The sequence below is a fragment of the Cydia pomonella genome, chromosome 2 (assembly GCF_033807575.1).
Source record: "Cydia pomonella isolate Wapato2018A chromosome 2, ilCydPomo1, whole genome shotgun sequence".
Taxonomy (NCBI): domain Eukaryota; kingdom Metazoa; phylum Arthropoda; class Insecta; order Lepidoptera; family Tortricidae; genus Cydia; species Cydia pomonella.
Window position 1 is genome coordinate 6,222,351 of NC_084704.1, and position 22,763 is coordinate 6,245,113.

A 22,763-nucleotide genomic window follows, 5' to 3' on the forward strand; every position below is an offset into this window, starting at 1 on the left:
GCGCTGGTAGGTCAGGCGACCACGGGTGAGGGCGGCAGGGTGAAGTGGAAGGCCTGGTCGGTGCGCTGGTAGGTCAGGCGACCACGGGTGAGGGCGGCAGGGTGAAGTGGAAGGCCTGGTCGGTGCGCTGGTAGGTCAGGCGACCACGGGTGAGGGCGGCAGGGTGAAGTGGAAGGCCTGGTCGGTGCGCTGGTAGGTCAGGCGACCACGGGTGAGGGCGGCAGGGTGAAGTGGAAGGCCTGGTCGGTGCGCTGGTAGGTCAGGCGACCACGGGTGAGGGCGGCAGGGTGAAGTGGAAGGCCTGGTCGGTGCGCTGGTAGGTCAGGCGACCACGGGTGAGGGCGGCAGGGTGAAGTGGAAGGCCTGGTCGGTGCGCTGGTAGGTCAGGCGACCACGGGTGAGGGCGGCAGGGTGAAGTGGAAGGCCTGGTCGGTGCGCTGGTAGGTCAGGCGACCACGGGTGAGGGCGGCAGGGTAAAGTGGAAGGCCTGGTCGGTGCGCTGGTAGAGCGGGGCGCGCGCGCGCACGCCGCTGGCCGTGGGCCGCCGCGACGGGTCTTCGCTCAGCATCAGCTTCAGCACCTCCACCTGATTTTATAGATAGATAAGTTACATTTTTGCAGGTACTTACACTTTTGAACTTGATCCTCTTGGAGTTCAATGCCCTAATACTAGTACAAATTACCTCCAATTAAATTTAAATCTTAATTAAATGGAACAGAGTTTCTTTTGTTTTGTTTAGTTCGATTTAAAACAAAATAAATTCAACTCTATTTTATAATACCATTGATTCAAATTCGATTGCCAAAAAGTATGGTGGGCCGCTACAGGCGGACTTAATGCAACATAACATTAATCTGTTTGACGCATACATAAGGTGGTGGTGGGTGGTGGTGGAGGTGGTCGCTTGGACTCAGTATGGGACGGTTGTAGTAACTCGAATAACATCACACAAAGAGAGTAGATATTTACTCAATATCTGTACAGCGATTTGCAGTGTAGTATTTTTTTTATACTACGGCGGTGGCAAACAAGCACACAGCCCGCCTGATGGTAAGCATATCTCCGTAGCCTATGTACGCCTGCAACCCCAGGAGTTACATGCGCGTTGCCGATCCTAACACTACGCACCCTCGTTGAGCTCCGCCAACCTTACTCACCGACAGGAATACAACACTATGAGTAGGGTCTAGTGTTTTTTGGCTGCGGTTTTCTGTAAGGTGGAGGTACTTCCCCAGTCGGGCTTTACTCTAGATCTAGACATAGAGATGACATTAACAATGCCCATACCTCACTTAAGAATTGTAGTATTGACATAACGTTTAATATAACTTATCTCACTGGGACAGTCAGCGATAAGTCAGTGGGGTAGTGCGCGGTCCTAAGCGTAGTTAGATTGGTAACACGTTCTGATTTCGTGTCGATTAGCTGTAGCAACTCGAATAGAGTCACACAAAGAGAGTGTATGTGGAGTTGCCATGGTAATATACTTTTAGTGTGTGTATTGACGTAAAGTTTAATTTCACTCACCTCACTGGGACAGTCAGCTGTAAAATCAGCAGGGTAGTGCGCGGCCCTCAGCGCAGTCAGTTTGGCGACACGTTCTAATTCCGTGTCGAATGGCTGTAGCAACTCTTGCTATGGTAATATGTAGCGTAGTGTGTTGACGTAAGGTCGAATTTCACTCACCTCACTGGGACAGTCAGCTGTAAAATCAGCGGGGTAGTGCGCGGCCCTCAGCGCAGTCAGTTTGGCGACACGTTCTGACTCCGTGTCGAATGGCTGGAGCAACTCGAACAGGATCACGCCGAGGGAGTAGATGTCCACTTTGTAGCTGTAAGGCCGCCCCGCTAGCTGTTCTGGAGACATGTATAGGTGGGTGCCTAAAAAAATTTTAAAAATGGGGATAAAGCAGAGAGCACTTAAAACAGGAACCTCGATAACCGAAATGTAGTAAAAAAAAATTGATATGACCGTTTTCTTTAATTCAGTTATCTATTTCGTCCGGCGCTATACCTCCCATTGTAGGGACCAGCCCGAAGTCGCCCACCTTGACGCGGCCGTCGGGCGCGAACAATATACTACGTCGAAATAGCTGGGCAACTTACCGACTTTATACGTATGTCTCGCATACGCGTCCATCTCCTCCGGCGGTTGGCCGCCCGCCGAGCCGTCGCCCATGGTGGTGACGAGCCCGAAGTCGCCCACCTTGACGCGGCCGTCGGGCGCGAACAGTATGTTGCTGGGCTTGAGGTCGCGGTGGATGAGCCCCGCCAGGTGCACGTACTCCACCGCTGACACTATTTGGCTGAAGAGGGTTTTTACCTGAAAATAAATACCGTGCATATTATTGGACTTCAAAATTTGGTAGTTCTCAATTCGTCTCAATTCTTTGGTGTTTATGTTCGAAGTTTCGAAGACCGCTGGACCGATTTTTTAGGTTCGTTACTTCACAGTTGGCCACATTGTCTGTCTTAGAGAAATCGAGGGAACTTCAAATATTAAATGTATGGACATCTATAATAATTCAGATATTTTTTTATAGTAACGTGCATTTCCTCGAAAATCACAATTTTGTCAAGTAAGACCTATTTGACAAAATGGCTAATGAATACCATGAAATGATGTTACACTGTGAAGTAAAGTCGGTTCGGTTTTATTAAGGTTATTTTAAAATTCACTTCTGCCTTAGCCAGTCGTACAAGCTATCCCTCATGCACAGCTGCATTTGTATGTACAGGTACATCTTGAACGCCATTGATGTTTCACCCTCTCTAACTTACATATCCAGAGTCCAGTGAAGGATGTTCACCCATGTTCGAGAAAAGACTATTATTGTTCACTTACTTTGTCTGCTCTGGATTCTCTCGTTCTGTTCTGCCGCAACCAGTCGTGTAGGCTATCCCTCATACACAGCTGCATTTGTATGTAGAGGTACATCTTGGACGCTGTCGGAGTTTCACTCTCTCGCACTACCATATCGAGAGACCAGTGCCGGGTGTGGCCCTTCTGTTGACAAAACCCATGATTAGAGTTCCAGAGATACAATTTATTCAAAGGCCGACTTAGAAAGAAAGACTTAAGTGAGTATTTTAATATAAATTTTCCCGTTCGGAACGAAATAATACGTTTTTTGCAAACAATTTTTTTTGGTACAAGCTTTTATCGCCGACTGTACTTTTCTTTCCACAGGCAACTAATACTCATCGAGACAATTCTAAAAACCCTTAACACAATTAGGTTGCTCAGTTTTTTCTCAGAGTTTCTATGGCCACCTCCTGTCTCCATCAACAGATCAGCTCGATGGTACTATAATATTGCAGTTACCCGACTTACATATGTATGCAAATTTTCAGCTTCATCGGAAACCGGGAAGTAGGTCAAATTTAAGTTGCAAAATTTGACCTGTACAAACATACATAGTTACACTGCAAGTATAAAAGCGGCCAAGTGCGAGTCGGACTCGCCCATGAAGGGTTCCGTACCATTTATGACGTATTAAAAAAAACTACTTACTAGATCTCGTTCAACATTTTACCACTTTGGACACACATTTTACCACTTTGGTAGTGTCTCTCGCCCAAACTATTAAGTTTAGAAAAAAATGATATTAGAAACCTAAATATCATTTTTGAAGACCTATCCATAGATACCCCACACGTATGGGTTTGATGAAAAAAAATATATTTCTTTATTTTATGACTTATTTAAAAAACTACTTACTAGATCTCGTTCAAACCAATTTTCGGTGGAAGTTTGAATCGTAATGTAAATTATATATTTTTTTTAGATTTTTCATTCTGTTATTTTAGAAGTTACAGGGGGGGGGACACACTTTTTTTCACTTTGATAGGTTCTCTCGCGCAAACTATTCAGTTTAGAAAAAAATGATATTAGAAACCTAAATATCATTTTTGAAGACCTATCCATAGATACCCCACACGTATGGGTATGATGAAAAAAAAAATATTTTTTAAATTTCATGACGTATTAAAAAAAAACTACTTACTAGATCTCGTTCAAACCAATTTTCAGTGGAAGTTTACATGGCAATGTATATCATATATTTTTTTTAGATTTTTCATTCTGATATATTAGAAGTTACGGGGGGGGGGGGGGGGACACATTTTACCACTTTGGAACTGTCTCTCGCGCAAACTATTCATTTTAGAAAAAAATGATATTAGAAACATCAATATCATTTTTGAAGACCTATCCATAGATACCCCACACGTATGGGTTTGAGTTTCAGTTCTAAGTATGGGGAACCCCCAAAATTTATTGTTTTTTTTCTATTTTTGTGTGAAAATCCTAATGCAGTTCATAGAATACATCCACTTACTAAGTTTGAACAGTACAGCTCTTATAGTTTCGGAAAAAAGTGGCTGTGACAGAATCGGACAGACAGACGGACATGACGAATCTATAAGGTTTCCGTTTTTTGGGTTCCGTAGCCAAATGGCTACGGAACCCTAAAAAGGTTGTAAAAAGGATGTTTGGTGAGATCCGGTAACTTCCGATTCCGGTGCGGATTTGTACAGAAAACTAGTACTGTTAAGCTATCAGCACACGGCGCGTAAGCGCGAAAGACGCGTAAGCGTATCGTAATACGCGCGTAGTACGAGGGCGCTAAGAGCACGAACAAAGAAGTGTTGTCCGCACACGAAGTGTCGTCGTAGCGTAGCGTATGAGACTACTGTCGTCATTACGACAGGCGTAAACAAACAAAACTTCTGACATAATTCACATAATCAAACAATAAAAAATCTTCTTCATCTGATGAGAAAGTAAGATCGTCGATACATTCGCCGAAGACATCTGAGGGCCTACCGCGAACCACGTTCGACGTGTTGCCTCCCTGTCACGCTTACGCACGAATTTACAAGTGCGACAGAGAGGCAACACGTCGAACGTGGTTCGCGGTAGGCCCTCAGAACTCTACGCGTCTCGTACTTATAACGTTATTACGATATGTTTACGCTGACGCCTCGTGTGCTGAGGGCCTTAGTTCGAAGTTTCAGTCTTAAGATGCGAGCGACGATATAAACGATTTTATGATAATTTTACTATTTAAAGCCTTTATTTTCGTGAAAGTGCTGATCTTAAATATAAATAAATAAATATTATAGGACATTATTACACAAATTGACTAAGTCCCACAGTAAGCTCAATAAGGCTTGTATTGAGGGTACTTAGACAACGATATATATAATATATAAATATTTATAAATACTTAAATACATAGAAAACACCCATGACTCAGGAACAAATATCCATGCTCATCACACGAATAAATGCCCTTACCAGGATTTGAACCCGGGACCATCAGCTTCGTAGGCAGGGTCACTACCCACTAGGCCAAACCGGTCGTCGAATCTTGGTTGTCCGATTCGGCAAGTGTCCTTACAATACCTTGTCTTATTTACTACTTCATCTGTGTTAACGGAGATATTTGAACAGTTATATTTAATACAAACTAGTCTACGACTTACCTTCTTCTTCCCCGTACTAATCGTACTCTTCACATAGCTATCGCACTCTTTCACTCTCTCCAACCTCTTGTCCATGGAGCTATCTTTCCTCGCCTCCGAATTCTTGCTGACTTCGTCTTCGTTCGCGAACACTATGAAGGAATCTTCGTTGGACTTGGGAGGGGTGTGGGGTAAAGTGGGCGATTGTCCCGTTAGCTGCTCGTCGAATATTATGCTAAATGAATCGGTGCAGCTTAGTGACCTGGGTGAATAACATAGTATTTAGAAATATATTGAAAAATACAAATTTAAGCATCGGCAAATGGAAAATCGGTAGCAAAGTTATGTAAGTCAGTAACTCAGCTCAAAAAGTGAGGTAAAAAAATAGCTTCTGAAACGATCCGCTGGCTGACCTCAACAGTCAGTTTTCCAATTCATATGATCTGGATCAAATCTCATATTGCCTATTTCCATACATACATAATGTATAGAACGGTTTTCATTGCTCCGTACGCCCAGTGTGAATTTAATCACCTGCCCTTTGGCTTAGCAAACTCACCTGCACTTGCGCAGTTGCCCTGGCTAACTAGCAGTAAATCAGTTCCATTACTTCCTTGGCTAGATCAAGCTAGACAAATTATATTTGGAGCTGCTGCGCCAAAGAAGTGTCTGGCGAAATTAGAGCATCTTTTACCATTTTCTCTTTGACACAGTCGTCTCAGACGATTTCCTTGGCTGACGTGGGCGACTCCATGCCATAGATACGGTTAATTCCCTGGTGAATGAAAAACAGTAGTGTACTGACCTGTTTCTCTTGGCGGAGAGCTGCTTCTCGAAGTCCAGCGCGTCCACGCATTCGTCCACGGTCTTGTGGAGGTTGAGTTTAACGCTGTCCTCGCGCCGCTTGACCGGCGTGGGCGACTCCACTGTGTAATCTTCCGACATTTCCACTGATACGTTCAGTTCACTGGGGACGAGACAGTATAATCAAATGTAAGTGTGCACTTCAAAATTCCTTTCAACTTAATGCTAAAACTTGAACATACTACTTTGACTGACAATTTTCAAGCTCTGGGAGTTAGTTGGGTCATTTCAGTTATTACTGCAGGTTTGTACGATTTCCAAGAATCTTGAAAAATCGTGATGCGTTTTAACTTTCACTAGCTACTAAAACATGATAAGCACAGAATGGGCCGCAATATTAGACCCTTGGCTTTTTTATTTTTGAATTTATAGCCTAGAGTATGCAAACATACAACTATGTTATCGTCCTTGCTCTTTTACTCATAATGGCAACTTTGGTACTTATAAAAAAAAATTACTTCGGCTACGAGGTATCGTTAGTGCGGCTTTAAATAGTGCTTTATATTGATATACAATTAAAAAAAAATACATAATTGACAAATATAAAAATCTAATACTCCTTCTGGGGACACAAATGACAAAAACCTGCAGTAAAAAGTAGAATGACCAGTTACCACAGAATTTATTGTGACTGAATATGTATATACTTATGCGTTTCATATACTAATAATATGAGCAGCGGATGACCTTTTAAATGATACAACAGTAACCAAGTTTATAATTTTTTTATTCAGGCCCTTCACCTACAGGTCAGGTCGACCTTGAGTATGAACTGTTGCGCGACTTGGTCATTGAATATATATTTACAGTACATATGGGGCTACTTTATAGCACTAGTGCGAGAAGTAGCATATTACGTTACTGTGTCGAACATTTAAAGGGCCATATGTACTGTAAAACGTTGTACGATACATGTGCGAATAGGTAATTCGCAACTCGTGTCGATTTAAAACACTCCTTTCGGTCGTGTTTTAATTTATCGCCACTCGTTTCGAATTTCCTATTTTTCGCACTTGTATCGTAATGTACTATTATGGTTAGTTAAACTGTGACGTCATGTAAATAAAACAAAATGGAGGAAGCAGTACCGTTTCCAGACGGCGTCCCGCTGCTCCTGCCAGCGCGGCGGCGGCTCCTCGACCCAGGAGTTGAAGTACCGCACGATGTTCTCGTGCTCCAGCTTCGCCAGCGCGCGCACTTCGCGCAGCACGCGCTCACGCTTCGACTCTCTGCACCAAGTATTACATAGACTTGAGAAGAGTACATTGTGCAACGAGGGGGGTTAGTGAAAGTTTGGATACGAGGGTGGTAAAGACCCGAGTTTGCAATATTGTTACCCCCGCAGTTACACAATGTATTTCATCATACTTGTAAAGAAAAAACTAAATTTTAAGCGAAATAATTCTTAAATACGATGACATATCAAACATTCGTCCGCCATTTTGTAATTTCTTGGCAGGTGAGGTATCGAAGGCACAGACCTATTCGGCATTCAGCCACGATTGAAAATTATGTAAAAATATTTTAAACGGCTGTTAAATTAATCAAATTAATTAATTTTAAACATAAACAAAAATATTAAATTATTTATTATTATACGTCAGTATTTTGAAAGTAAAACTCATTTATGCTACTTGGTTTGTATGAATAAGAGACATAATAAAATAAAAAAAAGCTATAACTCCCTAGGGAGTTATACCTTTTTTTTTCACAATCCATAACTCCCGCGGGAACAAAATAGGCCTTTGTCCTTCAACACACCTCCATGAAATAAGATCTTTTTTGAGCAAGTGTCATGAAAAATATATAGCCAGACGAAGCTATACTCTGTATCTTTAGGTAAATATTTAAATAAAGGTAAACAAACAATTTGTACATTTCCGGATAGATATAACATTTATTGGTTAACCAACCAAATACAAAACCGAACATGTAATGATTTTATCTACGCTCAACTAGCTTAAGGAGCCGTTTGAGGGTAGATTTTGTTTACTTTTATTGAAATACCCAAAGATACAGAGTATAAGTTGGCAACGACTTTGATGGACCAGCCTGTGCAAGTGTTAAGTAAAAGTCAATTTCATATAGGTTTGACATTTAAAATAACAATTGCACTGTCTAGGCTGTCAAAATCGCTGCCAACTTATCTTGGTCTGACTATAAATGACATATTTTACTATTGATGTATTGACCAACGTCGATCAACAGAGAACTATGAAACTACACATACCATAAAATTTTGTAAATGTTTTCAGGGTGCTGCCAGACGGTTTGATGCGACCGACCCTAAGCCGAATGCAATAAACTAACGTAATTAACGCGACCATTATGAAGTCATTAGAACATGGTTTCACTGAATTAGTAAATTTTAAGGTCAAAGAGGTTTAAGATAAGATAAGTATAGCCTTTATTGATCAAAATAATAATTCATTACATATTAAATTTGTCATTTATTCACATGGCATTTATATTAATTTTAATATTTTTCTTAAATAATTTTAATAAATATATTTTAATACCATTGCTTTACATTAATTATTCAGTCTGCCTTCTTGGCATAGGCCTCCTCCAGCTCTCTGTTCTGTGTCGTCCCAATCCGATTTACTCCCGCATGCTTCTTGATGTCATCCAACCATCTCATTTTTGGTTTACCTTCTCTCCTCCTTCCATCTCTAGGATACCATTCCGCTACTTCTCTAGCCCACTTATTTTTACCTTGTCTTGCTATTTAAGATAATTAAAGAGATTTAAAATAAACAAACTCACGTTTTTAACCGACTTCAAGATCTCAGATCATCAGATTTGACATCTTCGTTATGTTTTTTAGGCAAATTAGGTTTTCGATACATTAAAAAAAAAATTGTATGAAATCCAAAATCATCAATAACCCTTCTTTCATAATTTTTCTTAAAAAGTATTAATGAAGACGTCTGATGAGGTAACAATTTAGACATGCGCGCCGATCAAAAAAGTCGTTCTCGTAACGACCGCTGTATTCGGCCCCGGTTGAAGGAAGACGATCCTAAAAGTCAGTCGAGATGTACCTCATACAGTAACTATGTCAAATACCTCCTTGGAAGAGTGATTCTCTTGACAGCATACGAGCAGTGGTCTATATTGTTCCACGTGGTCGCAAGCAGCGGAGCGGCGTGAAGTCATTCTCGTAACGACCGCTGTATTCGGCCCCGGTTGAAGGAAGACGATCCTAAAAGTCAGTCGAGATGTACCTCATACAGTAACTATGTCAAATACCTCCTTGGAAGAGTGATTCTCTTGAAAGCATACGAGCAGTGGTCTATATTGTTCCACGTAGTCGCAAGCAGCGGAGCGGCGTGAAGTCATTCTCGTAGCGGCCGCTGTATTCGGCCCCGGTTGAAGGAGAACAATCGTAAAACATCAGAGGTGAAGTACTTTATATAACAATGTCACATACCTCCTGGGAAGAGTGATTCTCTTGACAGCATACGAGCAGTGATCGATATTGTTCCTCGCCTCGAACACCACGCCGAAGGCGCCTTGTCCCAAGCAGCAGAGCGGCGTGAAGTCATTCTCCTGTCTTCGGCCCCGGTTGAAGGAGGACGATCGTAAAACATCAAAGGTACTTTATATAACAATATCACATACCTCCTGGGAAGAGTGATTCTCTTGACAGCATACGAGCAGTGATCGATATTGTTCCTCGCCTCGAACACCACGCCGAAGCCGCCTTGTCCCAAGCAGCAGAGCGGCGTGAAGTCATTCTCCTGTATTCGGCCCCGGTTGAAGGAGGACGATCGTAAAACATCAAAGGTACTTTATATAACAATGTCACATACCTCCTGGGAAGAGTGATTCTCTTGACAGCATACGAGCAGTGGTCGATATTATTCCGCGCCTCGAATACGACTCCGAAGCCGCCTTGTCCCAAACAGCGGAGCGGCGTGAAGTCATTCTCGTAGCGGCCGCTGTATTCAGCCCCGGTTGAAGGAGAACAATCGTAAAACATCAGAGGTGAAGTACTTTATATAACAATGTCACATACCTCCTGGGAAGAGTGATTCTCTTGACAGCATACGAGCAGTGGTCGATATTATTCCGCGCCTCGAATACGACTCCGAAGCCGCCTTGTCCCAAACAGCGGAGCGGCGTGAAGTCATTTTCGTAGCGGCCGCTGTATTCGGCCCCGGTTGAAGGAGGACGGTCGTAATGACGCTCTACTATTACCACCTCCTTAAACGGTTAAGACATATAAAAAAATTAAAGTAATCTGCAAACACTGATTAAAATGAATTAATTTTGTTACAACTAGTATTAAAATAACATGTAAGTACTAACTTACAACAAAACTAATTATATAATTAAGGCTAAACTTAGTTAAGATAATCTCCAAATATAGATATTGTAACTGAGTTCGGACTGTATCTCAACTCAACAACAACACTGAAATAAACAGATTAAATTTTATTTTTTTAAACAAACAGATAGTTACGAGTAAACGCAGTTGTCGACAACGTAAGGCGTAGCAATTAGCAAATTTTTGATAAGTAATCTATTGAATTTGATCTTGAAAGAACTGGGAAAATAAGTTCATATTAAAATCCATACTTAAGTAGAGACTTCATTTCCTGTTTCGAATTTGACTGCGAATGTAGATGTTGCTATATGGCTCCGTGCATCATGCGGAAACTCTAACCCCCTTATTCATAAACGTCTACTAAAGTTGACAAGCCGCTAATAATCGTTTGTCCCTTTCTATCATACCAATACGTCGGCAAGGGACAAACGATTATTAGCGGCTTGTCAACTTTAGTAGACGTTTATGAATAAGGGGGTAACTCGTTAGACAATTCAGTTACCGCTAACACATGGGCATGGGCTGACTCGTGGGCACAATTTTTCTTGCATTCAATAAATGTTTAGAATAACATAAAAAGTTGAAGTGCATATTAAATTAATTTTTAAAAAGCAGAGCTATTAAGCTTAGAATAAATTTAAAAGTGAAAAAATTACTGTCTTGTGTGAGAGAGGTGAACTCACGGCCTCTGGATTAAAAAAAACTTGCTTTTTCTGTTAGTTACAAATTAATTTAGTATGGGTAGTACATCGTTACTGGTGAATTTCCAATATGATGTGGAACTCTGGTAGCCGTCTAAGAAGTGTAACGTTCTTGCGGTAGATGTCGCTAGGGTCCCCTAGACCCATATGGTGGAAAAATTTACTGCCTATGGATGAGGTCTTGGTGGCTCAGATGGCAGAGCGCTGGAGTATACAGAGGCCGTGAGCTCATGTCTCACCTAAGACAGTAATTTTTCCACTTTTAAATTTATTCTAAGCTTAAGGTGCAAATACTATAAAAATGTTTGGGATACACTGTTTCTGAAACACTATGCAGATGTTTACAGAAACAATGTTTCAGCTCACATAGTGTGGACGGTCTGAGATACAATGAACTTGGCGATAAACAATAGTATTTACCGCAACCGTTACTAGTCAATTTGTGTAATAATGTCCTATAATATTTATTTATTTATTTATTTGTTACTGTGTTCCAGAGGCACGAGGGTTTCTGTTTCTTAAACCGTGTGTCTAAACAAAATGTTAATAGTGAATATGTGGCTTTAGAATCAGCCTCAACTAACTTGGTCTACAGGCATCGGAGTGTGCGGCCTGAACTTGGGCGCGAAGAACCTCGGCCAGATCATCAGGTTCATCAGCAGCGCGGAGCTCACGGCGATCAGCAGCACCTCCTTCCACCAGAACCAGAGCGAGGACACGTGCACGTGGATGTGGTGGTGCTCGCTGGGGACGGGCGGGGGTTCGGAGAAGTCTTCGGTTACTTGGACGGCCTGGTCGCAGGTTTCTTGGAGGTAGAGGAAGAAGCCGTGGTTTGCTGAAAAGAGTTGCAGTTGTATTATATAGTATACTCGTATCTAAAAGCGCAAAATATGAGTAAAACATTGATACTGCGATGTCTCACGTGCATACGATTAATATTACTAATTTATATTACTAGAAATAATTGGACTAACATGATATTTGTATAATATGTCAATTTAAAATGCCTACTTGAATAAATAATATTTTGACTGTGACTTTGAATTTCCAAAAAGCCGTAATGAATAAGATTGTTCTAAGGATAGTAGGCCTATAGGGCGATCCCATCTCATGAACTTTCTTGCATGCGTTTTTAAGCAAGAGGCCACCGGGATTCAATCTGTTGAGGCTAAATATTGGCGTGCACACTTTGCGTAATCTCTTTTCTTTTGCTACACTGGAAATATACCTTATTACAACGCAGTTAAGTTGCTTTTTACAAGTCATCTTAGCTGTATACAATGTGTCGAGCGGATTGGCAGGAGGGTCTTGAAACGCAATTGTATCTGATTTTCTTTGCCTTACACGAAAAAACTAGACCTTATAACAAAGCAATTAAGTCGCTACTTACAAGTCATCGGAGCAGTATATAATGTGACGAGCGAATTGGCCGGCGGGTCATTTAGTGAGAGCACCGTGTCTCCGCCGTTGAGTAAAGGCCGCGATTGCAGCTTCCAAGATCTATTTCTTTTCTAGTAACACATGCAAACACTATTATCTCTCAGTCTTTCTTCTTCTACAAAACTAGACCTTATAACAAAGCAATTAAGTCGCTACTTACAAGTCATCGGAGCCGTATATAATGTGACGAGCGAATTGGCCGGCGGGTCTTTTAGTGAGAGTGCCGTGTCTCCGCCATTGAGTAAAGGCCGCGATTGCAGCTTCCAAGATCTATTTCTTTTCATGTAACACATGCATACGCCATTATCTCTCAGTCTTCCTCTACACAAGATAACTAGACCTTATAACAAAGCAATTAAGTCGCTACTTACAAGTCATCGGAGCTGTATAAATGTGATGAGCGAATTGACCAGCGGGTCTTTTAGTGAGAGCGCCGTGTCGCCGCTGTTGAGTAAAGGCCGCGATTGCAGCTTCCAAGATATCTTTCTTTTCAAGTAACACATGCATACGGCATTATCTCTCAGTCTTTCTTCTTCTACAAAATAAAACTAGACCTTATAACAAAGCAATTAAGTCGCTACTTACAAGTCATCGGAGCAGTATATAATGTGACGAGCGAATTGGACGGAGGGTCTTTTAGTGAGAGCGCCGTGTCTCCGCCGTTGAGTAAAGGCCGCGATTGCTTTAGCTTCCAAGGTATCGGTGATGCCGCTACGGAACTTTCGAGTTTTTGGGTGTAGAGGTGGCTTTCTTGGATGTAGAGCTATGGATAAAGAATATAAGACTTAAACTGGGAACCAACCAAGTCATCAACTAGATGTGACATACATTTAATCCTTTACCGCATATGCAACCATATATGGCAGTTATAATATTCAACTCTATTGCCAGCTAGTAAGGTTCAAATTTAAACTAAATATTTTTTATGACATGCGTTAAGGGGTAAGTCTAGAGAAAATACTATGTAAATCCTTTTTAGGGTTCCGTAGCCAAATTGCAAAAAATTCGGGATTCGTCATGTCCGTCTGTCTGTCCGATTATGTCACAGCCACTTTTTTCCGAAACTATAAGAGCTATACTGTTCAAACTTGGTAAGTAGATGTATTCTATGAACCGCATAAGATTTTTACACAAAAATAGAAAAAAAAACAATACATTTTGGGGGTTCCCCATACTTAGAACTGAAACTCAAAAAATCTTTTTTCATCAAATCAATAGGTCTTCATGATATTTAGGTTTCTAATATCATTTTTTTCTAAACTGAATAGTTTGCGCGAGAGACACTTCCAAAGTGGTAAAATATGTCCCCCCCCCCCCTGTAACTTCTAAAAAACAGAATGAAAAATCTAAAAAAAATATACGATATACATTACCATGCAAACTTCCACCGAAAATTGGTTTGAACGAGATCTAGTAAGTAGTTTTTTTTTAATACGTCATAAATGGTACGGAACCCTTTATGAGCGAGTCCGACTCGCACTTGGCCGCTTTTGTTTTATAGTTCATTGATCATTCTAGAGTTTTAAGTCCTCGTATAGTAAGTATCGTTAACTTGCTCAATATTACCCACCATTTGACAACATTGCCTGGCTTGAAAAAACAGTAATTCGCTACCGAATAAATATAACAAGCCACCACTAAAAGTACAAAACTCGACACGTGTTTCGCGTCTACGAGGCATCATCAGGAGATGGAGGTGTTGACGATCTGACGTGTTGACGGTTGGTCTCCATCATCTCCTGAGGATGCCTCGTAGAGAGGCGAAACACGTCTCGAGTTTTGTACTTTTGGTGGTGATTTGTTATATTTATTTATTTCCGTATTCATTTTTGCGGTGAGAGGGTAGGAAAATTAATTGCACGTAAAAAAATACGCAAGTAAGTATAACGGGTTACCACAGATTGAATAGCACGTTTTTAACTCGCGGATTAGCAATAGTATATTGTGCAACGAGGGGGGTAAGTGAAATTTTGGATACGAGGGTGGTAATTCAAGAATAATTATTAATAATATTAATAATTAAAGACCTGAGTTTGCAATATTCTTACCCCCGGAGTTACACACAATGTTTTTCATCACACTTGGGAAGAAAAAACAAAATTTTAAACGAAATAATTCTTAAATACGGTGACATATCAAACATTCGTCCGCCATTTTGTAATTTCTTGACAGTTTAGCATCGAGGGCACAGACCTATTCGGCATTCAGCCAAGATTGAAAATTATGTAAAAATATTTTAAACGGCTGTTAAATTAATCAAATTATTTAATTTTACACATAAACAAAAATATTAAATTATAAATAAGCGTTAGTATTTTAAAAGTAAAACCCATTTATGCTACTTGGTTTGTAAGAATAAGTGACATAGTTAAAAAAAGCTATAACTCCCTAGGGAGTTATAGCTTTTTTTTCACAATCCATAACTCCTGCGGGAACATAATAGACCTTTGTCCTTCAGTACACCTGCATGCAATAAGAACTTTTTCGAGCAAGTGTGATGAAAAGTAATATTTTTGTTTTCATTACTATAGAATTACCTGTGTCCGGTGCACCCCAATGTAAAGTTGTGGAGGAAGGGCGCCATCATCTGTGAGTCCTCTGGTACATTCCCAAAGTACGTCGATAGTTTTCAAAGCGCCCGCTTGGAGACGCCACATGCCTGCTACTGGCGCTTCTAGCTGTAATTCGTAAGCCGTTCGTAAAAACTAGTTTTCGCGTAATAATTCAGTTCAGAAATTAACAAAATCTCATTTATAAAATAATGTTTCTTAGAATAACTTAATAAAAAACAGTTTAGATGTTTTATGAAAACTGCCGTATTGACAGTACACTACTGAGATCCGAGCAGTCCGGACTGACGAATAACAAGTCAAGTTCTCCTTTACTTAACTTTAAGTTTTGAGTGTAGTTGTACTGATCTAAGGATTTGATTTGATTTAAGGATTGATTTTGGACCCGGGTATGTTCTTAAACTACGTCCAAAAGAGAGGTATGGGCATTGTGAATGTCATCTCGCTTTGTGTAAGGCACAGCACAGCGGATGTCATTCCAGATCTAGAGCAGAGCCCAACTGGGGAAGTACCTCCACCCTACAGAAAACCGCAGCCAAATAACACTAGACCCTCATAATGTTGTGTTCCTTCTGGGGAGTAAGGTTGCCAGAGCGTGGTGCGGTGTGTTAGGGTCGGCAACGCGCATGTAACTCCTCTGGAGTCGCAGGCGTCCATAGGCTAGGAGATTCCTTACCATCAGGCGGGCCGTATGCTTGATTGCTACCGACGTAGTATATAAAAAAGGACGATATTCTGTACCTGCTGCTGCCATAGATACTCGCTCTCGCCAGACCGCGCGATGCAAACTGTATCCTTGGGCATAACCACGTCGTCGTGGCCACCTGTACAGCATCGACCGTGGCCGAATTCAAGCAGTCTGGACTTACCGATAACAACCGATGCTTTGCTTTATATGTATAACCTAAAATGTCGAGTCTACCGATCATAAGGATGGTATTCTGTACCTGCTGCTGCCATAGATAGTCGGTCTCGCCGGGCCGGGCGACGCCGACCGTACCCTCCGGCATGGCGACGTGCACGGCCACTGGTCCGGCACCGGCGGTGGCCGGACCTAAGCAGTCCGGACTGGCTGATAAAGCTAGCTGATGCTCCGCTACGCTGAAGTTCCATCTGTGAACAAAACATTCCAATTATGAATCTATGTGCCTTAGGGCAGTTAGGGTCGGTTGCACCAAGCCGTGTCACACTGAAAAAGTTCGCATTTATTACAGTACATATTACTTATGCCATTTTTTACAGTACATTAAAATGTAAAGGGCCATGTACTTTAACGTTGTACAATACACGTCCGTAAAGGTAATTCACAACCCGTGTTGATTTAAAACACCCCCTTCGCTCGTGTTTTAATTTATCGCCACATCAATGGTATTGTACGTATCTACACGTGGCCCATTCCAGAACTATATTGTGTCGTTGCGTTTCAACTATCGCATTGCCACCTCGCTGGTCCATCGTGTAAAGGACATCACCATCGCATCATCATTAAATGCCATTCAATCATAAAATAATGGGATAATGTACTGTCCCGTGTATTAGTTTCGCCAAATTACGAAAAAATAAAAAATTCGTGCCTGACATACAGTACAACCCGTAAAATACTGGACATCCGGTCACCCTAGCTTGGCCATCGTGTAGAGGAGCCATAAAAAGCTCAACATCACACAATTCTCCAAAGAAAAAAAGAAACCTCAACACCTTCTATATTTCGTCGTAAAACGCTAGCACGATGTAGCATTCGCTGCGCCAGCAACAGCGCCACCTCCCGAGCAATAGAGTAAACTTCACTTACTTCTCTTGCCCGGAGCGCGGATCGAGCGCTCGAACTGTATTCGCATGACGACGAAGCACCAACACATGTCTTCCGGCGGCGGTTGCTTGCTGTTCGCTGCTACACCCCGCGGAACCACATTCGTAGAGCACACTGCCCGTAGTTGTGTCTATGCCTTGCCAGAGGGTTTCTTTTGCACCTGTAGAAAGACTAATACATAGTATTTCTCATTCTCACCATGTAATAATTAATATTTAACAGACACGACTGCAGTCCGAAAGTCACCTATGGGCCACATGATATAACTTATTTGAAAGTTGACAAAAGTCAAGTGGTAGTCAGACCAAGATAAGGTTGGCAGCGATTTTTACAGCCTTGACAGTGTAAGTGTTATTTTAAATGTCAAACTCCTATAAAATTATGACATTTACTTAATACTTGCATAGGCTGGGCTATCAAGTCGCTGCCAACTTAGCTTGGCCTTACTCTATACGATTTTTACGCCCACATGGGGGGGGGGGGGGGTCTTAGTTATGGTATGAAAAATCTTTCATGCCATAACTAAACCAACAATTTCATTTTTTGTATTGAGCGGAAAAGCGTAACAGAAGAAAAATGAACAATCGGACATGTATATTATTAACAAGTTTTCCAGCGTAACCAGTGTTAAGTTTTCAGAAGATAATTATTTTCTATAATATTTTGTCAATAAAGATTTGACCGCCTTACCAAGTAACAAGTTACCAATGTTAGAATTGCCTATATTTCGCTTTAAAATAGCACAATCAAACCATACGTAAAGTGTTTTTAAATATTCTATGCATAATTTTCTTTTTTTATAAAAATGAGTAAAAACAGTCAATTTAATATTTTATAATATTACACGCATACACAGCGGACAGAGCAAGCTAAATAAAATTGTATAGGTAATATGCTGAATATTGTAGTTATTAAGTACCTATATGTTGTGTACGTAAATAATTATCGTACTACCTTGAACGTATTATTGACTGATGTAAGGTTTAACTCTCGTTTTACGATGAGTCACCGTAGACTTTTACTTTGCTTTGTCAATACCACCAGAATTAGTCATAGCCGTATAGCCGTAGTGCGCCTGAAAACGAGTTTAAACACGATCACTGGGCGAGCTAAGTGAAAATAAACTTAAATACAAAATATTAAGATCTAGTTTCCAATGAATACTTGTAGAACCTGTTTTATTTTGTTTGGATAACGGTTTTTGTGATTTAATTGTTGGCATAATACCGTTCTATCTGTATATCTAAATACCTACGGAGTTATCCGTTCGGAAACCTTAGTAAATCAATATTCCATTTCATTGGAATCGGATAATCTTCATTAAGCACAACCTTGAACATGTTTAATGCTCTTAGAAGTAAATAATAATTATAGTGTTAACTAGAGCACCTAGGAATAGATTTCTAATAGGTACTTTGACTGATCGACCATATTAGCAGTTTAGTCGTATAACGTATCGTGCCTAGAGTTCTTCTACCAAACTGACGGCGGGGCCCGGGGTCGTAAAACTTGTCATTCATTCTTATGTGGTCCAGTGTCAGTGCCAGCTTGGACCCTTCGACTCAGTCCAAAGACGTGCTGTACGAATCGTTGACGATTCCAAATCACAAGCGGTATTGAACCTTTAAGTCTAAGGAGACACTTTGCCTCCTTGTGTGTGTTCTACCGCTTGTACAATGGGCTGTGCTCTGAGGAATTGTTTGACATGATGCCAACGGCCACTTTCTATCACCGCACCGCTCGCCGTCGGAAGGGTGTTCACCATCACACCTTAGAACCTAAATCGTCGCGTACTGTGCGGTTTAAGAGGAATTTCCTCCCGCGGACGCTCCGGCTGTGGAATGCCGAGGTTTTTCCGAGGGTCTACAGTATTGGGGTTCTTCAAAAAAGGGGTGTACAGGTTTTTAAAGGGTCGGCAACACGCATGTAACACCTCTAGAGTTGCAGGCGTCCATAGGCTGGTACCACCGTCGTGGTATTAAAAAAAAACAGCAGACCGGGGTCTTGGATGACTGCAAGTTCGATCGTGATTTCCCCTCTCATGATCGCGACTAGTGAAATGCATTGTGTACGATCTATTTACATAGATGCAGATGTGTAAACATTTGAAGTGGACTTAGTGGCTTAAGTTTAAAATGCCACGGATCCACGGTTTACCATCTGTACAACATGACACACCTCCCTCATTTACAACCCACATTAACCTATTTTATTACTGGGATTGGAGTGAACGCGGAAAAAGAATCGTATTTTAAGCATTACGACGAGCTCACTAAGTGGTAACAATGACATTAGTACTAGGTACAAGCATCAGTCTTGACCATGGTGGACCTTATTGCCTTCGCAGTAAGGTTTCCAAATGGTCTGTGTGGATAATAGAACTATACGGAAAATCACACCACCACCACCATTTACCTAAAGTGACGAAGCGCACAATGACATTCACAATTATGTATTCTATCGCAAGCAAACCTCTACTATACTATACCTCACGTATTTTAGCTACCTATAATAGCGTTCCGCCCCGGCTTCACACGGGTACAAAACCTTAACATATTCTACACCTAACCTTCCTCAAGATTCACTCTATTGATAGGTGAAAAAAGCATGAAAATTAGTATTAGAGTTTCTCGCGAACATACATACAACAAACATACAGACGCGGTGGAGGACTTTATTTTATAAGATGCAATGATTGCATCAATTATAACATGATCAGTTACAGTTTAGGTAAAACAGAGATTATATTTTTCTGTCGTCTCTTAACAAGTTTATCAATCATGCCATGCAACCTGTCCATATGTGATAAACAATTAACAATTCATGTGAGTAGATTACTCTTATCAACGGGGCTTGATAAGAAATTGTAGTATTCTCAAACAAAATATTGACTTACTGAACATATGGCCTGTTGTATTTTATATCAAGAATATCAATCAACACAAAGAAATACATCTCTAGAATTACTTGTAGTCAAGTATAGTCAATCACATTGAAATTATCTTCAAATGAGATGTGAGACCAAAAGATTTTATCTAAGAGAATCAGTAACACTATCTATTTAATAATTAGCCACTTAACATAACCTTGGACCATAAGATCATTCTACCAGCATACTTTTGAAAATCCAATGTCTAGTTTATGATATTCCATGAATCCATGTCATGTCTTAAGTCCAACCATATCACACCTACTAGCATTTTCAGAAAAGTCATAAGTGAGGATTTCATAAGCACCTATCTGGTAGAATGCTCCTTATATAAAATCTGATTTATCTGCATGAGTACTGCAGTTTGGACTATGATGGGAGTACGAATAGCATTCACCCTTTTTTAATGAAGCTCTAAAATTTCAAATCATTGTCAAGTCAACATATTTGCGAATCCATGTCATACGGATATGGTGGTTGTTCTCATCTTTGACAGTGTGATAAAACAGTGTCCGTCACTTTCAATGCCCCAGTGTTAAAAAGTGACGGTTATTTTAACATGTGGATAAAGCCAACCATAATACGCCTGCTGGCCTACTGTTTGTCTAAAACTTTAATTATAGAGTAATCACTAATCACACTAGCTGTATAGCTGCCTATGTCAAAGACAGCCTGACAAAGAAAAAGAAACAGAGAAAGAGTAAAAACATAAATAAATAAATAAGTGGATACTTGCACAACAATAAAAAAAAAAAATTAAGTGTCAGGAATAAAGGCTATTTCAATTCAATCACACTAGCACAGAAGTAATCCCTCGCAAAGCAATGTAAAACCAATGAGTCTAAGTAATAATAGATCATGCAAATTAGATGGTCATTTCAAAGTAAATAAGTATTCACCATCTAATTTACATATGTAAAAACAATAGTTACTTACCAGCTATGACTAAATCTTCGGAGTACTTGAATGAGGATGATAAAAGCTGGTCTGCATCAAAAGGTAAAGGCTCAATGTTGTCTCCGCTGAGGCTGTACAGGGTTCCTCGAAGAGATGGGACCAGGCGCACCCACTTGCCTCCTGCTGTGAGCTAAAATGGTTATAACTCTTTAGTTTAGTGCAATCAGTGCAATGTTATTGGCAATTTTCAGAAAATATGTCTTTCAGTGTATCTAATTTTTGGACCCGGGTACGTCCTTAAACTACGTCCAAAAGATATTGTGCGTGAGGAAGTTGCCTCGCGCATATGCCCGCTCTGTGTGGACCAGGCTAATGACACAAAGTATACAGTAACAAATAAAAACAGGCTAAAAACTCACCTCACACTATTTGTTGAAATACCTCCATTAATTTTATCAAAAACAAACTTTAATAATGTATTTCATGAGTAAGCCTCAAGGGCTCTTTCACATGTAAATTAAACATTTAGTGGATCATCATTGACTTAGATACAAACTTGTTACAGCTAATACTGCAGCAAAGTGTCATGCACATAAGAAACCAAAGTGTAGGCATGTGATAGGTATAGTAAATTTTAGATTATAATAAAGAAATTCAGAATAAAAAATGTATATATGTATAGTAAAAATATCCCTTACTTCAACATGATGTAAATTAGAAGAGAGAAGGGGTTGAGTCTCAATTTCCCAAGCCTTGGATCCATCCACTGTTGAGAATGCTGTCAGCTTACCATCTAAGGTGCTCACTATCATTAGGCTGAAAACATGGCCGAGATTAATCAAGTAATTTAAAAAGTTACAGAAAAGTGCTGATTAAAGAAATCAACAAATATTATTACTTACTAAATCGTATATAGAATACAGTAATACAGTAAGGCATATGTAATGCAATGCTATTGTGATGTATAAAGTAAACAATACGTAGAAACAACAAATATAATTTTTCCTGAAGATAAAGTGTAAAAGATACCATACTTTCTATTTCAGATCACAAATTATAATTTAAGAAAAGGTCAGGCAAGCAAATAATTTAGAAAGCTATGACTGTTAAGGTAATTCTAAAATAAATCTATGAAAGTAAACGCAAATAATAAAAATATAAAAGTTTGTTTACAAAATTTAAGCAACTATTTCTGTCCTTATTTAAGAAACACTACAGATCTGAACATGACTGGGAACTGGTAAATAAAGTAAATAGATGGTAGACTTACTCATTTTTGTCTGTATTTACATTGTGAGGGTTACAAAACGGTAATTCATGGACAGTTTCTTCGGCTCGAAATGAACTTACAAAACATGTAAGAACGAATGCGGCCTTCAAAGCTATAACCTTCCAATACCATTCCGACATTTTACTACCGTAAAATTATTTTCGGACATTTCAAACTGGAAAGATAGTTATTTTTTTATTATTACGAAACTTTCAATAATATTACAGCCCTCGCTCCAAGGCTCTCGCAAAAACTATGTCCTTTTTTTACTGGCTAGACGAATACACTTCGACACCTATCCTATTTTAGGCTAGCTGAACCAATCAGTAACAAGTTTACTCTGCTATGATTGGATGAAATGAAGTTTGACATGTCAACGGATGTTGAAAAAATACGCAAAAGCAAGTCCGGGCACGTCCACGTAATTGACGTAAACTGTCATTTAAGTGTCTGAAAACAAGCGAAAATCGCTAATATCGT

The 22,763-nt window shown here is 40.2% G+C and overlaps 1 protein-coding gene across 1 annotated transcript; it reads right to left on the reverse strand.

The window, feature by feature from the left end:
- Positions 1-383: 383 nt before the first annotated feature.
- On the reverse strand, positions 384-22,706 carry LOC133532434 (eukaryotic translation initiation factor 2-alpha kinase-like). The gene is made up of 16 exons (XM_061871110.1): positions 22,284-22,706; positions 21,712-21,829; positions 21,053-21,203; positions 17,170-17,347; positions 16,325-16,490; positions 15,345-15,485; positions 13,393-13,570; positions 11,952-12,202; positions 10,355-10,542; positions 7,422-7,562; positions 6,275-6,436; positions 5,491-5,731; positions 2,846-3,007; positions 2,107-2,323; positions 1,688-1,881; positions 384-586 (listed from the first exon to the last, which is right to left on the reverse strand). Exons 1-16 carry the CDS (start codon positions 22,421-22,423, stop codon positions 446-448), a joined length of 2,769 nt encoding a protein of 922 aa, XP_061727094.1. The 5' UTR covers positions 22,424-22,706; the 3' UTR covers positions 384-445.
- Between the last annotated feature and the right edge of the window lie 57 nt (positions 22,707-22,763).

Coding starts and splice junctions, on each gene's coding strand:
- LOC133532434 (XM_061871110.1), bottom strand. CDS start 22,423: ATGTCGGAATGGTATTGGAAGGTTATAGCTTTGAAGGCCGCATTCGTT. Junction 13,571..15,344: donor TTGGGGTGCACCGGACACAG/GTAATTCTATAG, acceptor CTTTATCCATAG/CTCTACATCCAAGAAAGCCA. Junction 1,882..2,106: donor GAGACATACGTATAAAGTCG/GTAAGTTGCCCA, acceptor AAATTTTTTTAG/GCACCCACCTATACATGTCT.